Source organism: Diprion similis, chromosome 14 (genome assembly GCF_021155765.1).
Source record: "Diprion similis isolate iyDipSimi1 chromosome 14, iyDipSimi1.1, whole genome shotgun sequence".
NCBI lineage: Eukaryota > Metazoa > Arthropoda > Insecta > Hymenoptera > Diprionidae > Diprion > Diprion similis.
The window spans coordinates 12,442,853-12,460,725 of NC_060118.1; the positions used below are offsets into that span (position 1 = coordinate 12,442,853).

The 17,873-nt window shown below is 42.8% G+C and overlaps 1 protein-coding gene across 1 annotated transcript in view; it reads left to right on the plus strand.

Moving 5' to 3' along the window:
• LOC124414508 overlaps positions 1-16,483 on the plus strand; it is a 31,870-nt gene extending 15,387 nt beyond the window's left edge. The window contains exons 5-9 of the mRNA XM_046895463.1: positions 4,148-4,237; positions 11,367-12,979; positions 13,113-15,342; positions 15,624-15,782; positions 15,871-16,483. Of these exons, the coding sequence (XP_046751419.1) occupies positions 4,148-4,237; positions 11,367-12,979; positions 13,113-15,342; positions 15,624-15,782; positions 15,871-16,043 (4,265 nt within the window). The 3' untranslated portion in view covers positions 16,044-16,483. The remainder of the gene's footprint in view (positions 1-4,147; positions 4,238-11,366; positions 12,980-13,112; positions 15,343-15,623; positions 15,783-15,870) is intronic.
• The last annotated feature ends 1,390 nt before the right edge of the window (positions 16,484-17,873 follow it).

Sequence of the window (17,873 nt, forward strand, 5' to 3'; positions counted from 1 at the left end):
TAATTCATTTTCTAATACCAGTGCCTGACAGTTTGGCGATCTAATGATCCAGGTGTTGAAATCCCTCGAGATCACTGCTCGTCAGCTGATGTACGACACAGTTAAGGTACCCACTGATCCCACTCATCAGCAACACGTTACTTAAAGCAATTATTCAGGCAAAAATTTCTCTTAAAATATCCTAGATTCGATACTAAGTGGATTACCGAGTATATAAGAAAAGGGGCCACTGTACCAAAAAGCGAAACTCCACTTCCACATCCACCCGCGTGCCAATTCCATTGCAATGTCAGTAGGATAAATGGATATAGGTGTGCATACATGACTGCTTACCAATATCATGCGATGGTAACGCGACGTGCTATTATTAGAAATGAATCCAGTCAATTTCGAGAGCCCATTTATACCGTATATATATACCGGCACGCACACACCAGCGCGCATAATTCTGGTACGAGATTATGGTTACACCCACCCATGCATCCACACACACACATTCGTCATGTGTATCCGAATGCGCATGTACGAGAGGTGAGGGGCAGGTATATCGACCTCGGAAGAAACGCGCGTGTGCGCCTGCATTTCAAACTCGTGCTCCTCACCCACACACCCATATCCTTTCGCCTTTGCTACCTGAACGATGTATATATAATTAAGATGGTTCAGGATGATACAGGCCGTGCATGCATCCATCCATCCATCCGCACACACCAACGTACATACCTCGAGGATCTTGTGTATACAAGGATACGTGTATAGTATTCGGCGATTTCCGGATGTAAATACATCCTCGACTGACTCTGTTTGCACCATCCTCTTTGTGGTAACCTGATCCATTTACTTCACCAGCAGTCTAAGCCGGATGATTTCTCCACCATCTAGTCTTACGAGTGAAAATTATCTTATGACTGGACTGGATTATGACTGATTGAGATCGAAATTGAAGGAAGGAAGAGGAGAATGGGACAGAGCAATGACGGTAGGCAATGATTCTCCGAGAGGAATATTCAACTCGATGAATCCAATCCACGAGAAGGAGAGAAGAGAACAAGAGCAAAGGTGCAGTAACAGAAGAACCGCATAGTAGGCGGCTGTTCTTAAGGAGAAAAAGAAGAAGAAGAAGAAGAAGAAGACGACGACGACGACGACGACGAGGAAGAAGACGAAGCTGAGGAGGAGGCAGGTCGGTAGACCCCGCGAAGCAAACCGAGCCAAAGAAGCGAAGAAGTATTAAGTTGGTCCAGCGCGACCAGCATCCTCTCGGCCCGAGGTGATGACCTGCTCAAGGCCATCCGCTCTCCGCTCCTCTCGTCCCTGCAGCCTCCCGGGTCCAAGCTGCAGCTTCCTCCTTCTCCCATCCACTCTCTCTCTCTCTCTCTCTCTCTCTCTCTCTCTCTTTCTCGCTTCACGTGCAGTACGCGTTACCTAGGCCTTCTTATTTCCGTTGCTCTGTTTTCTCCCCGCTTCTTCTTCTTCTTCTTCTTGTTATTACTATTATTGTTGTCGTTATTATTATTATTATTGTTATTATTATTCCTCATCTCCTTCTTCTTCTTCTTCTTCTTCTTCTGCTGTGAGTGTTGTGCATGTCGCCCGTTTATCCCTGCAGCACTAAGGGCACATGCAGCGACGGATGTATGTACATACATACATACGTGTGTCCTACGCCTCCCACCTAACTCGACTTTTACTTACTCACTTACTCCACGGGTCCAGCGAGAGGCTCCCTTCGGACGCTGAGCTGCATCGCCGCGCCGCGTCGACCAACTCTCGCGGTGCATCAGGCTCTCGTAAATATAGCTTTCTCGCACTTGGTCCACTCCGCCTGCTATCCGGAGTCTCCGTGCTGTGCACCCCATCGCTAAGGGACCGAAGTCGCTGCAGCCCGCCTGCAGCAAACGGTCGCGAGTTTATCCGCTGCACTTACGTATTCTTATACCAATTTTATTTTCCTTCTATGGTTTTTTTTTTTTTTTCTACCTGTAATCGAAAACGTGTAGAACTTCGTTCGTAATTAAGCGTTAATTACTTTTACATCGGTTCACTTTTTACCTATATATATATAGATCGTGTAAGATGCGTGAAAATTAGCAGTTACGTATTACAAAAAAATACAAAAACAAAAAAAATGAAATATAACAACAACAGTGCGGAATAGTAATGCTCGTATTCTGAGATACGCATAATTCTTCTATACAACTTGCGTATTATTATAATCATCTGCAGTATGGAATAGAGTGTATATAGGTATGATTAAAATACTTCAATACTGACGCGTGTCATGTGTTGCAGATTGCAGAATGTTTACCGAACGATCAACGATCTCTTTTAACATATTGTTAATTACACGATGGTCGTGCCGCAAGGGCGTTATGCGTTAATTAACGGTATAACGCGAATACTCATTATGTACATACTTCTATATATATAGGTATATATGTATAGGTATATATATACGCGTTGTATTACACATAGAATACACGTAATAAACATGCACAGTTGTTCAGATATATTATAGATTCGTGCCCATGCGGGGTTTAATATACAATCGACGATGTTATTATTATTATTATTATTATTATTATTATATATTCGCGTTGTAAATTGTAATTAGCGCGGAGTAAGCATATATGTACACATGTATTTAATTGTAGATGATACATGCCTATACGTTTAGAATTAAGTATAAATACGTGTAGAAAATTTTATACATCGTTCGTTCGCGTAAGTTTTTTTTTCTTCTTTTCTTTTCTTTTCTTTTTCTTTCCTGTTCTCTCGTTACTTTAATTCCACCGTGTATTTATCGTGACCCGGTTTATCCCGGGTTCGTCAGGCAGCACATATATTATGCCAATTTGCGAATAGTTGAGAGGTAAGATGAAGAAAAAAAATATAAAACTTCTTTCGTTAGCTATATTCTTCGCGTTTTCTTTTTTATTTATTTATTTTTTTCTTTTGCATCTTCTTCTTTTGATATTCTCTTGCTTCTCTTTTACCGTCGTGCCAATTAAAAATAACCCTTCGACCCTTGACCGGGGCTGCTATAGATATATATATATACATATAAGTTATAAGACTACAATATAATGACCCTTGCCAGAATCACTTCCGTCTCTCTCTTCGTTTTTGGCTTCTTCTTTTTTTTTTCTTTAGGTGAACATTTGTTTTTTCATACTCGTGCGAATTAGGCTGTTGAACTTATGATATTATGTTCAAAATTGTAACCTACGCTGAGAATTGTATATATATATATATATATATATATATATATATGTACATACTAAAACACACTTGTGCCGACATAGTAATGTCGTGGAATAATTTTTGGATATTATACGAATATAATTAACACACGGGTGACTAATTTTTGCTGTTTAATAATCGCAATTAGAGGAGAGGAAAGAAAAAGATATTTTAAAGAAATTAGAAAAAATATCAAGTCGACGAGTGTAGAGTGAATTTTTTTTCTTCTTTTTATTTCTATTCCCCTCTTGAAATTCAACTACTTTCCATATTATACACTTCACGCAATAATATACTCGCGGGATGCGCGCATTTGTTGCGGTACAGAACCACCTACTCTGTAATAAATATCTGGTGTTTAATAATCAAGGGTTAACTAGTGTCAAATCGAGTAACGCGCAGCTGTTTCCACTCGAGCAACTATTATTTACCTAAACATATACACGACGTGAATGTATGTGTGTGTATATATATATACATGTACGTGTACAAGCCTGCTTATTTATTTACGAACTTACGCAAGTTCGTCGTCGTTTACACTCTCATCTCGTTATCGACGTTCCGGCACGCGCGTTTACAGTATATACATATACTATATGTATATACCACCATAATACAAGTATGTATCATACATGTATAGACGCGCGTGTATTGTTTCTTTGTTAATTGAATCGTCTTCGTCGTCGTCGTCGTCGTGGTTGTGGTTGTAGCATGATTATTAGATACTGCGAAAATAATTTCTCGTCGATGTCAGTTTGACAGGTACATTATAGAAACAGGCTGCGAATTTACTCACACACATATGTATATATGCAATGTATGTGTACACAGAAAAGGCGACTAGAGTTGTGTGTGTGTGTGTGTGTGTGTGTGTACGACAAGTAACGAAAACACTTTGTTCCAGATGAAGACGAAGTTGACTGTCTGAGGCGAGACGCGATCAGTCCTAATACGGAGGAGGTGCAGGAGAAGCAGTCTTCGAAATCGGGTAAAAGTGAGTAATGCGTATTAATAACGATAGATATTTCCCTTTATACTATTATCTTGTAAGCGCACGCCTATCGTGTTATTATTGTATTGTTTTTCGACAATTTCTCAACGATAAGAAACCCCGGCACTCGCGATTACGACTCTTATGACCTTTTCTAATATCGCGTATAATCCAGTCAGAGTCCGCAACACGTTCCGGACTCCTACGCGTGCTATATTTATAAATTGTGCAGCGCATAATGCAGTGCGCTCAAGTGCCATACCGATCCCACAATGTTCAAAGTAATTCGACATCCGCACCACGTATTACAACGTCCTTATATACGGGGCGTTACACGCCGATTCCGACGGTTTAAAAAATCTTTATTTTTGATTTCCACGATTTTTTTTTTCAACATTTTTTACTATCCCTCGAAAGAGCCTTTCCAATAAACTTTGAGATTTTTTTTGGTCCTTTGTTCATAACTTTCTTAATAATGGTCCAAATTCAAGTTTCTTTTTTTTAAATTATTTATTTTTTAAATGAGCTTTACAGAAAAATATACAACAAAAATATTCATTGTAGTTTCCATTGAAATTTTTGAGTTTCAAGTTTTAAATCGTGTTTTTGAAAGTGAGTGTATCTTTCGATTTTTTTTCAAAATTTAAAATTTTTTCAACAAGTTATTAAAAAAATCGCAAAATTTACCAGAAAGGCTCTTCTGAGGGGTATTAGAAAATATCAATAAATTAAGGAAATCAAAAATCACAATTTTTCGAACCGTCCGATTTAGCCCGGAACGCCCTATATATGTCTATTACAGACATGCGCTGCATGGTGCGTATTTTCACTGACTTTTTACCTGCAATATCTGTGGGAGTGTACGTATGCGGTATACGTGAGGTATAATAGAGTGCGAATTCGCGCGGAGACACATAATGTTTCCGCATTCTCACGGCTCGCTGTATTATAGGTATATACATATACATATATTTTATTATATATATTATATATTATATATATATATATATATATGTTATATATATATATATATATATATATATATATATGGGTAGGTGTCCTACGTCAGTTTCTGTGTTTGTAACACGTCGATCCTCGCGCGATGTTATGACTCCTGCTCCTAAGAATATATAACGCCTCTACACGAGTAGATTCCTGTCTCCCATGCTTTCCTTGTGTATGCATATGTATAGTATAATGTTATACGCATTTTACGGTCTTTTGTTTTATTCCAAAGAGTGCAATTCCTGTATGACGTCATAAGGCTTGTCGAGCGAATCGAAATGGTTCGGGGATGTTTCTCAAACTGGTTTAAAACTCGGTTCGATGACCAGTAGCAATTGGTGCGATGATACGAGGTTTTGCTGATGATTTAACCCTTTCAGTCACAGTGGGATAACCTTATCACGGTTTATTTAGTAATTCTGACTTCAGATTCGTGATCAGCGACCCCAATAATCACCAGTTTTAGCCAAAATAATCGAATTTTTATAGTTTTTTCCATTTTACATCCACCGTTTTGAATTCAGAAATTATAAAATTCTGACTTCAGAAGGTTTGGCCAGAATCATAGAATTTTTACAGCTCTTACCGATTTACGTCCGCCATATTGGGTTCGCCATTTTGGATTCAGAAATTATCAAATTCTGACTTCAGATTTGTGATCACCGCCGCCAAAATTCCCCGACTAACAAGATTCAGGCTAAAATATTAAGTTTAAAAAAATGTGACTGAAAGGGTTGAAACTTATTTGGAGTTTCCTGAATCTTGATGGAACGACATTGAGTTTCTCTTACGATTCGGCGTTGTTCTTCCAAAGTGTGTCGAGTAGCCGTTTTTCGGGCTCCACTACGTATAGTGATTCGCAACGCGTCCAGCGTTCGCAATCGTGCATATGGTATACCCATCCATTGTGTAAAAGGAGTATTAACATTACCTGCAAGAGATAGCGGCATGGCATAATGGATACGTTATAGGGAGAAAGGCTTGGTCAGACTTCCGTTTGGAGTTTAGTTCGCGTTCCGGAGGAGGATCGAGTCGTTTCGTCAGCTGTTTCGACCCTGCATGTAAACTTTGTTGCTTCGGTTGCACGGAGATGCCATACATGCTCGAAATGACTGTCGACGGCTACTAACGTAACCTAAAAACAGTGTTGCCAGATAGCTCAATCAACTTCCTTCCAAGTCTGCCAACATTTGCCCCTAAATCCCCCTAAATTGGAAATAAAAATCCCCTAGATTTTCCCTAAGATTTTTTCATAATAAAATGGCGGATATGGATGGCATTATGAATATATTACACATGTTTTGCGCTGAGCGCAGATGGCCGAGACAAGGCCAAACAAATGCGGTCGAGGTATTGCCGCATTGATAAATAACAAATTCATAAATTTCTCTAGAATGATATTATTTCTGATAAAAAATCCATTTTAACTAATAAGGCAATGCGTGATTTCACTGCTTATAAAATCAAAATAAAACACCCTGAAAAAAACCCCTGAAGATTCTTTTCCCCTAAATTTTCCCCTAGACGCTTCAAAACTCCCTAAATCTAAGGGAAAACCCCTGATCTGGCAACACTGCCTAAAAATAATCGATGCATCGATTAATCGAGTCTGAATTAATCGATTATACTCGATTGATCGATTATTTTTGGTAATTCTTAGACCTTGAACGGCTTGTATGTACATAAATAAGGTGAGTGTGGTATCCATGGTATTCAAGAATTACCGATCCTGCGGCCGCGTCGGGAAGACCGCAGGTGTACAGACGATACGGTCTAGCTTGGCTGTTATTAGCTCTCACAATTTTTAAGCCACAGGGCTCAAAGTGCTCGGTGACACAGTAGGCGCAATATCTCGGACACCCAATACTCGAAGCCGTCGGAAAGCGCGCGGAAAGTGAGAAAGCATCCTGAGTAGGTATACTCATCGGCCATTCATTCCCTCTGGGTCTTACGGTCGCCGTCTGTCTCTCTCCGGGATTTTTTTCTCCCATTATTCACCTCCCCTTTCATATTTATTTCATTATCAAATTTCCAGCCAGCTTATTACCTACTGCAGACATGACGCATCCCGCTTGCTGCAGGATATAATAAAATAAAAGCTTTGATGCTGCATGGTGCATGTAATGTTCGCTCCTGAATCACCTCGGGATTCATACAAGTCTGAATCGCTGCATCGTGTAGGATAATATAATTTTTTTCTGTCATCTTGTGTTGCCGATTTGTCATATTTTCACAAACTTAGGTTATGTGGTGATAAAATGGCGCCGAAAACCAGGCTATGACGTCATGAAGACATTTTCTGATAAAATGAGAGAGAAATGGCGAATCGCGTCTTTCGCGATAGCTGCAAATTTGGAATTCCGCAGCTGTTGCTTATCGAGGATTGTATTAAGGCTTCGCGACACGTTGAAACCGGGGTGGGGGTTCGTTATACGCGAGGCCTCTTTGGGCCTGACGCAACCCATCGTGAATCAGAACACACAGCCGGTTGACACATGCACGATTTCGTAATACGAAAACCGGCAACTGCGGGCAAGACTGCGTTGTACAGGTATTACACATTCACGTATTAATCGTAATCCATGCACGAATGTGTACGCAGGTATATGTGAACAGAGCACTGCCCATTCCTCTGGAATAATCGAGTGAAGATCGCGAAGCGAAGGAGGAGGAGTCAGACTCGACTCAGCCTTAATTAATACATCCACATCGTCTATAGATCCGTTTAAATGTAGGATATAACGTTAATGGGATGCAGGGCGATATAAGAGACACAAGCATTGGTTCCTGGATGTACTGGATACACGCGTGTCTCGTGGGTGGACCATGCATACGTTGAGAGTTCGTTGTATATTCAACCTCACGGTATACCTGAAATTGAGAACGAGCATCTTGGAGTTTCTTTTTCTCAGATATAACCAAGATTCAGAAGCAATTAAATACCGCCGTGTCGTGTATACACTGACTTTACAGTATGCGGGTAGGTAGGTATATACAGTGTATTCCAACGGTATAATAATGCACGAAATATCGCCGCATAGAGGCCCCGAGGTGTAATAAAAATCCTCGATACCTAGTCTGGCGCAAGATATTTACGAAATATTGAAACCTCTATCTCTTCCCTCTTCATCCTCAGCTGCAGCGTGTACATCGTATTGGGTTACTGTAATGCCATACACCGTGTAATTTAGACTTTATTCTGACGATTGATACACACACATACACACTCACCCAAGTCTCATAGCTAAGGAGTCCAAGGGACGTTGGATCTAACATTTTTCTACCATTTTGATCCAGGAGCAAACTCCAGTCACCCCTACACGCATGACGATCCTGCGCCATGTGAGACGGCTTGGGTAGCATCCTGTGCCATGTGGCGTGGTGCTTAAGCGACTAGTTCACATACGTTTAAGTGTGTATGTATATTTTCGCGTCGACTAACCGAGGCTCGTGTTCTGAGCTCATATCCCTTCTTTCTACTGGGGCTTCCCCTGCCCTGGCACTTATGTGCATCGGAACTGGAGCCACCGACTGACGTCCTCGTCGACTGCCGGTTAGTATCGCCGCAGTCTCTCGCTAAAGCGAGTCGTTTAGCTTGGTTCTCGGTACTGGTGATAGACGAAAATGGACAAGAGTGAAAACGAGCTATTGAACGTAGGTTAAATTTAAAAGTGAACCAAGAAGAAGCCAGCTGTTTTTATCTTCACATCTTACCGTGACATCATCATCGTCTGCAGTCATCTTCTTTACGCGGTTGATATTCATTTCTATACAGGCTATTGACGATGTGTGGTGTATGTCTATAGCTACAAATACTCGCTGAATGCAAAGTGAATGCAGTGGATGAGTCAAATGCAACGAGAATTTGGATCCCGTTGACGGACGTTCGAGTTTGAATTGCCATTGACACTGTAAGGTAAAAAAAAAAAAAGAAAAAAAGAAAATGAAAATGATTTTTCGTTGTTATTCAGCTGCAGACCGTGGAGTTGCATACGCGTATTTCCTAAAGACAATCGTTCTACGAAATGTATGGTAAATGGCTGGCATTATTTATTATCACCATGTCGATCGGAGCAAACGACTCCGCGTCAGATAAGCTCTTTACTTCCACTTAATCTATTGGCATTATACGAGGCGTGCAACAAAGACGACAGCTTTTGTCTCTTTGTCCTTATTTCGAGGTGTGTATATTCCTGCGATACAACATGTATTATACACGAAGGTTTTCAACAAGGACGACGTCGAACAGTGTGAATCATTTAACACGACTACTCAATATTTTCTCAGTGTCTCAGTTCCCGCAAATATCTATTATCTTCTACATGTCTCTATACATATAAAGTCTCTCTCGTTCACCGATCTATTCGAACACTTTTCTACTTACTGATCTGACAGCTTATTATAGCTATGATCACATTACACGAGAAACGATATTATATCATAACATTTTTCGGATCGTGGTTAACGCTTTGCTTTCCTCAAGCATCAACAATAATCTCGGAATATCGCATAAATGTGGCTGGAAATCCTCGATGTAATCACAATTAATTGTCAAGAATCATGATTCTTCTGTATTACGATTAATTACCGCATGAATCATTCGTCACTTGGAAGATTACTTTTTCTCCTTACCATTTTCTGATCATACTCAGAGTGTGAATTGACCTGAAAACTATTTCGACCAACGTGCACGAGTTAAATCGTGAGTGTCAACACAGGGATTACACACATCGAGTCAACGTTCCATATATTGGATAACGATACACATGCAAATATAGAATATTATCAGCTTATAAGCGCACTAGAATGTTGAAATCCTTGAGTTCTCGCGACAGGCTGAGTGCAACAGTGAGGCCAGGGTGGTACGCACATCGAATTGACTTTTGGTCGATGAGGCGATATTTAAATTAGGGCGAAACAATCGGAGGCGTTACACTCCTATTACATATTATTTCACTATCTCGTTCGCCGTTACGGTTCCGTGCAATGAAATTTCTATTATTGATTCCCCTCCTCCTAAACTTGCTAATTGAACGATTATTTTGTACAATTATGCGTCGGCGTATATACCTGCAATACCTAATTTGAGGAGGCGAATAATTTGCATGATATTGATTATGAAATGTACCAAATTTCTCTCGCTAATATATTATTATTATTATGTCGTGATATGTATATGTGGGATTGCAATAGCATGCATAGCGTAGCATGTACGTGTGTGTGTGTAGATTACGCGACGTTAAACTGGTAAAACACACACGGATGTATGCATATACGTACATTATTATGTCCGCACGAGCCGCACGCGCGAATTTTTATCGTTCAACTTCGACGCACATACTACCTTATATATGTATATATATATGTATATATTATGTACACCTCTGCTTTAGTTTTATCAATCACTGTACGGACTGGTGAATTATATACCTCCTGGTCGATATACTCGGCATGCTGCATCACGCCTGGACGGTTTGATAGTCCCGGTTGAGAAAATTCCGATATATGTATATGCATCCACGATGCAATTGAATTTACCCGCAATTCGCAACTTCGACATCCATTCACACAGATTGTCGGTAATACCTGTGACGAATAATTGATCCCTGAGGTTAACCAAGTGTGCGTGTGTGTGTGTGTGTGTGATTGTATATATATATCATGATGTTTGCACAACGGAGAAAATAGGTATAATTAAATCGGTGGCGTAATTGTTGTATACAGATGATGATCCGCATGCGGAATTGAGTAAGAATTTGGAGAGGGAAAAAAATTCCTTCCGCGTTGTGATACCGGGTAGCTTCGGGCGTGAAATTGAATTGGAAACTAGGTGCTACGGTTAGTCGTATACATATATACGTGCGGAATACTTATTACATATCTGGAATGACCTTTACGCGTAGCTGGAAGAAAGCATGCAGCGAAACACCGTTCGTTCGAATGGTGTTTGTGCAGGCGTGGGTTAATTTCCATATATGTATACACATAAGGTCATAGTGCCAACTACTATATATTATTTTATTATCTATATATACACAGTGGTGTAAACTAGTTCTGGCCGTGATTTTCTAACATATATTCTATATGTAATGTACAACCTTTGACGCGTTTTGTGTGTTTCTTTTAGGCCCGGTAAATGGTAGAATGGAGAGCTGCGGAGGCGGGCAACGCCTACCACCCGACGGGGATGAGTTCCCTGCCACCTACCAAGAGTTCAGCTCTGCTCAGCAGCAGCACCAGCATCAGCAGCAGTACCAGTTCGTAGCCGGGTCGAGGGTGTCGTCGACCCTGGTTTCGTCAAACGGTGAGCAACTCCTCACTGGGACTGGGGACATCGAGGTATTCTCCAACAGCGAAACCTTCAAGCTGCCCACTTCCAACGACAAGAAGAAAACCGTCTCATCGTCCAGCGCCTCCTCCTCATCTAACGACATCAACTGCGAGGAGAAGACGATCCTTCTTCAGGATAGTCGCGTTTTCAGCCTCAGAAGCAGCGTGCAGAGCTCGCATTCACCCGCGGTGATCTTCACTTCCTCGTCGGAAGTCCCGGCTATTCCTCAGGATAGTAAGATAACGAGGAAAATCACCGCTCAGACTTCCATGGACGATTCTTACTCTTTCTTAAACGGTTCTAATACCGAGAAAAATATCATTTCGGAAAAAATCATCACGATCAAAGCTTCCAAGGGTGCTACGGAAGCGAAGACTGTTCAGGTACCGGAATTTATCACGGAAACCGGACCGCCTCCGTTGCCAACTTCCAGACCACCGAAGGTCGACGGTTTCCCGACGTCGTCACCTTTGGTTGGAAAAGATCTTTCACGCGGAAGTCAGCAACAGCAGCCATCTTCTTCGCGCAAGTTTTCTTTGAACGGTGACCTCTGGCGCCAGGACGACAAATCGGAGAAATCTGTCAGGGACAAGATCGCCATGTTTTCGTCCCAGAGTAGTCTGGAGGCTCCGCTTTTCCCGAACATCGCCGTTTCAACGACCACCCCGACGACGACGTCGACCATCCGTCCCAGCTCGAGACGGCTTTCGAAGTATAAATCGTCCGAAGACGTCTTCGCCGATGATGCGAGGAGCTCGCCGAGGGAGAACAACAACGCGTTCTCCGAACGGACTCGGAGTTCTTTCGACCTCTCGATACCCTCGCCGAACGAAAAGTACGACGCGGTTCCTCCCAGCCTTCCTCTCACCTCGCCACCCGGTTCACCGGGGGTCAAAACCGCCCCCGGCTTCGCAGTAGTCGCGAAGAAGATCCCGGAAGACACGCCGCCGGGACCGAATCCGAAATCGAACCATTCCTTGCGCCACTCATCCTCCTTGGAATTGAAGTCCGTTTTGTCCTCCGGCGCTCCGGAATCGCCGAGCGTTTTCCAGGGCCCGAAATCGTCCGAAGGACTCGCTGCCTCCCCGGTTACGTCCTCATCCACGACCTTGACCAGGGCTACAAGCTTCTCCGGTGGCTCGGCCAACCTCCATTCCCGATCCCAATCTCTCAGCGAATTACCTCCTAGCCCGCAAATATCCAGGACCAACTCTCTGGCCTCCACGTTCAAGAGACCAACCGATGAGATGAGGAGGACCAGCTTAAACCAGCTTATTGAACAGCGCAGAAAAGGAATTCGGAAACTGAGGGGCCTCGTTATTCCGGAGAAGGAAGCGCTCCCTGTTTCTCAACCGATCGTTCAAGACTTGCCGGAAATCAAGTCCAGGGACTCGATCATTCTGCAACAGGTAAGCCATGGGATTTCTATATGAATATTTTGCGGTTTCTATACAACACCATTTTCGAGTTGACTATTCGATTAGTCTACTTCAACCTTCAGCACCAAATCCCTGATCTCAATATCTTACCCTCGCTTTTCAGCTGCCCAGATCAAACCTGCATGACAAATGGGGATCCCAGAGTTCAATATCGAGCAGCATAAGCACAGTTAGTGTCTCTGGAAAGATGTCGTCGTTCAAAATGCCGGAGCCACAAAACCTGCCGAAGTACTCGCCCGCGTTCAAGCGGAAGAGTCTGGCGGTTTACGGAACCTCGGGGACCCTGACTGCGGGGAAAAACTCCTCGTCTACAACATCGGCTTTAGCCACGGAGGCCCCGAAGAGTCTGGAGTCGATTTGCAGCCCAACGAGGAGCGACTTCAGCTTCGAATACTCGTCGTCTGATCGGTCGCCGCGGTCCAGAGCCAATCTTCGGAAGGCCAGAACGGACTACGACGACTCCGACAACGACTCAGCGGTGAGCAGCTCCCAGAGCAGCATCTCCAGGGGCTTCAGTCCCCCTGTGTCTCCGGTCCCGTCCGAGAGATCGACCTTATCCTCCGAGCGATCCTACCTCTCCAATGAGACGACGACGACGTCGACAAACTATCTCCACGTCCGGTCCGAGCAACGGGCAGCCACCCTCGAGCGTTCCCAGTTCCTGACAAGGCCTTCCTCCTACAGCCAAGGATCACACTCGGAACGCTCGTCCTCCAGCAGCAGCAGTCCTGACCCACGGTCTCCGCAGCAGTCCGGGATGTACTCGAGAAACGGGCTGCAGCATCTTGCTCTGAAACGGTCCAGCAGCACCGACACCAATTGCAGCAGCTCGTCGACTCTTACCTCGGGTTCTCAGGCCTCGGCCGAGTCTTTGTCGCGTCGAGTCCTCAAGCCGCAGAGCGTCGAGGCGATAAATAGGAAGAACATTTTGGCTAGTGCGAGGTGCAGAAGTGGCGGTGATCTGAACGGCTCGCCGCAGCTTATACAGCGCAAGTTTTCCGACGACGAGGATGCGGCCACTTCGGTAGCCTCGAAGTCGACCCCCCAGGAAAACCGAGGCTGTGTCGTCACCGGGGATGTTAAAATTGCCTACATAGAGGTGACCGCCGAGGAGGACTCGCAGTTGACCGGAGGTTCCGAGCTTCCGGAGCCGTCGAACGAGATGAGGAAGTGGATCAGGTCGGAGGTTAAGACTGTGGTGAACTCCCGGGTGCAGGAGAAGAAGGTCGACGACAACGATCAGTCGATGACCGTGGAGAAGAAGAGGGCGGAGATCGAGGTGCAGGTCAGAACACCGCGGCGAAGGTCATCCCTAGCTATTGCCGAGGAGAAGGCTCAGGTCATCCCGGTAATCGAATCGGACCTCGAAAGCTCGAAACCGCGTTCGAGGTCGAGTATGGTGATCGAAAAGAGCGGTCCTGACTCGCAGAGCGATCTACTAACCGTTCTTTCAACTCGGGGTAGATCTCGCACGGCGATCCATATCGAGGATCGCTCCTTCGGTAGATCGCGGAGTCAAATGAGCCTGGAGGAGATCCTCGACGGAAAGGTGGAGGACGCTGCAACGACGTCGGGAACACCGAGTAGGTCCTGGAGCAAGGAGAAGGGCTTCGCCTCGAAGATACCGACCAAGGTCGTTGAACGGGTTGCGGAGGACGAATTGCCGAAGGTAGCCTCAAGGATTCCGACCCCTCGAAGCATGGGGCGAAGGAGCGCCAGCGTCACGGACATGAAGAAGGCTCTGGAGAAGTCCGAGGCTCAGCTGGGGACCGTCGGCGCTTCTTCTCAGGGATTGAACCAGCAGCCACCGATCCATGGCAGCAATTTCCACGGGCGTTTTTCGAGCCTGGACAGCAGCACCGGTGACATTGATACCGAGAGGTATTCAGCCGCGAGCGAACAGTTCGGAAGCATAAGCTCACTGGCCAGCAGCACGAGTCTTATTTCCCAGCAGGAACTCGCTCAGCTTGTCGAAGAGGCGACTCTCGAGGAGGCCCGTGGCTCACACGACGTTATCGTGGTTCTTTATCACAAGGAGAACCCAGCTGGTAGCGTCGGGATCGCCCTGGCTGGCGGCGTCGACTGCGAGACGAAGGAGATCACGGTGCATCGCGTTCTCGCTCACTCGATCGCTGATAAGGATGGACGGCTGCAACGGGGCGACAGGATACTCAGCATCAACGGACGCAGCACCAAGGGTCTCACTCACCGCGAAAGTCTCGCTGTTCTGAAACAACCACGGTCAGAAGTTGTCCTCGTCGTTTCCAGGGCCAGAGAAGACTTCGGGGGTAGATTGAAGTCCAGGACAGAGAGCGTCGAGACCATCGTCGAAGGTAGGGTTGTTATTGTATAATTGTACAAACTTCAAGGATGTACTGGCTATATGCCAAAAAATAAACATTCCTGAAAATTTTTTCAACATTTTATTAACAACTTTTGGACATTATTATTCATCAAATTTAATGTTTTTCCAATTTTTTATCCAATCATAAATCGTTCAATATTGTCACCGAGACTAACTTTTGCTTGGGAATATATAGCCAGCAGATACATCCTTAAATCGCCTCCTCGAACACACGTTTGCCTTATTAACGCGTCTTTCGTTCGATTTCAGGGTCAGAACTGAACGGTTCTTCGGACGAGCAGACTGCTTGGGGTCCACCGGCGACTGTTGCCATCTTCAAGGATGGGGCTGGTCTAGGTTTCAGTTTAGAAGGTGGCAGAGACAGTCCTCTGGGTGACAAGCCGTTGATAGTGAAGAAGATATTCGCCGGTAGGCGTCACTTATCCCCTTGCGTTAAGGTTGTTTCATTTAATTTTCCCCCCGTTATTTTTCTAAACCGTTTTTATCCGCACGACAGGTGGAGCTGCTGAAAAAACCGGCGCCCTTAGGGCAGGCGATCAAATGCTCGAGGTGAACGGACACGACGTTACAAGAATGTCGAGGATAGAAGCATGGTCACTAATGAAGAAGCTACACGACGGCGAAGTCAGCCTCCTAGTCAGGCATCCTGCCACCAAATCTTCATCGTAGATATTAAAGGTCGGGGAGATGAGAAGAAGAAGAAAAAAAAAAAAAAAATAGGGAATAACAGATATCCTAGGGTAGAAATATTTACGAATCTCGACGAAAGGGGTTTGTGTTTGCATCTTTTCTTTTCTTTTCTTATTCCTCCTCTTTCTAATTCGCTCTCCAAGCGATGTAAATATAAATGTGATTTGTCGATGGATGTACAGTTCATTCTGAGTCTTTACCAACCGTAGAGTTTTGAACATTGATCTAACGGGTATTTTTTTTTCTCTCATTTTGCGTAAACAAATTATAATTCAAATCTCTATTTCTACGGTGTGGCAGGATTTTCCTCCAGTCGTGATGTTATTTTTCTAACTCGTGTAATCGTCATTCTACTATTCAATATTACAACGAATTTAATAATACACCTATAATAATAATAATAATAACAACAACAGTAATAATAATATTAATAATTGTTTACGAAATTAGACCGGGGGAGATATTTTATATATTTTTACGATAGAAAATTCCATAATAAATACAGAGTTCGATGTGTTGCTGCGAAATTTAGCTTAGTAGTTGAATGATAATAGGAATAACCAGACCATCAATAACTACGATAACAATATTAATGATAATTGTAGACCATAGTAATAAAACAACAATATCATACCGTATACCTGTTATCGGTTAAACTTTCCAAACGCGGAATAGCGATTAATTCATTATATTACATATTATAATTAGCTTTTGTTTTGTTATACTTAAACATATTGTTAACAGAATTTATAGCGATATAGTGCTGGCAGTGCAATAATAATTATCGTCGTATAAAAAGGGTATGCAAACGAGAAAGAGAAAGAGAGAGAGAGCAACATGAAGGAAAAGAAAAATTTTTCTCGGAGTGTTTATAATAATAATAAATACGGCAACTGAAAATAATACAGGTTTAATTGAAATAAATACACGAGGCGATCGAAGATTTTAAATATAATGCGTACGGTTACCGGTTGTTTTTTTTTTTTTTTTTTTTAATGTAAATTGTAAATCAAAGCCGTTATACATATTAGCGACATATTTTTTTACTCATCATTTTCTACTATCCTAATATATATTCGAGGAACACGGAAAGTGTGTCCATATTTTATTACATGAATTTTCGCTTTATGGTAAAACCGTCTTGCGAATTAAAATTTTTTTGTGGAATCGAGTGAGGTACGAAGCACAACGGACGGAGAATTGATGTGAGGGTTTTAAAAAAACTCGTGCGCCTTTGTCTCTGGGTCATGAATGATGCATGATATGTAATTTGCATAATATTAATACTGTTATTCCTGTATGCGACACTTGCGATTGTCACAAGTGCTGACGTATGGATATATATACAATTATTGGGTAGTTATTGTTTATTCTGAGTGTATGAATAACTCGTTTCATCCGTTTGTCAGTAACAATAACTATTGTAAATACATTAGTGACTGAGATATATAAGTATTTGGTTGAAATAACGAGTAATATAAAAGAGCGTCGAAAAAAAGAAAATTTGGTAAAATAACAAAATATTATTATTAATATAAGAAAAAATATTATTATATTATTGATATTGGAATATTTAAATTCAAAATCAATGGTTCTTTTCGGATTTGTATTTGTGGAAAAAAAAAATCGTGCTGTGATATTCTGTGTGGCGATGTGTTTCGGCATTTGGCTAATAATTGTTTATTCAAATATAAGAATCAATTACCTACTATTATCAGCTAATCCAATTTAAGTTACTGTTCTGCTATGTGTTACGTTACATGTATGTATTATTCTGAAATTTCATGGTTTAGTGCAGGTTATCATTTG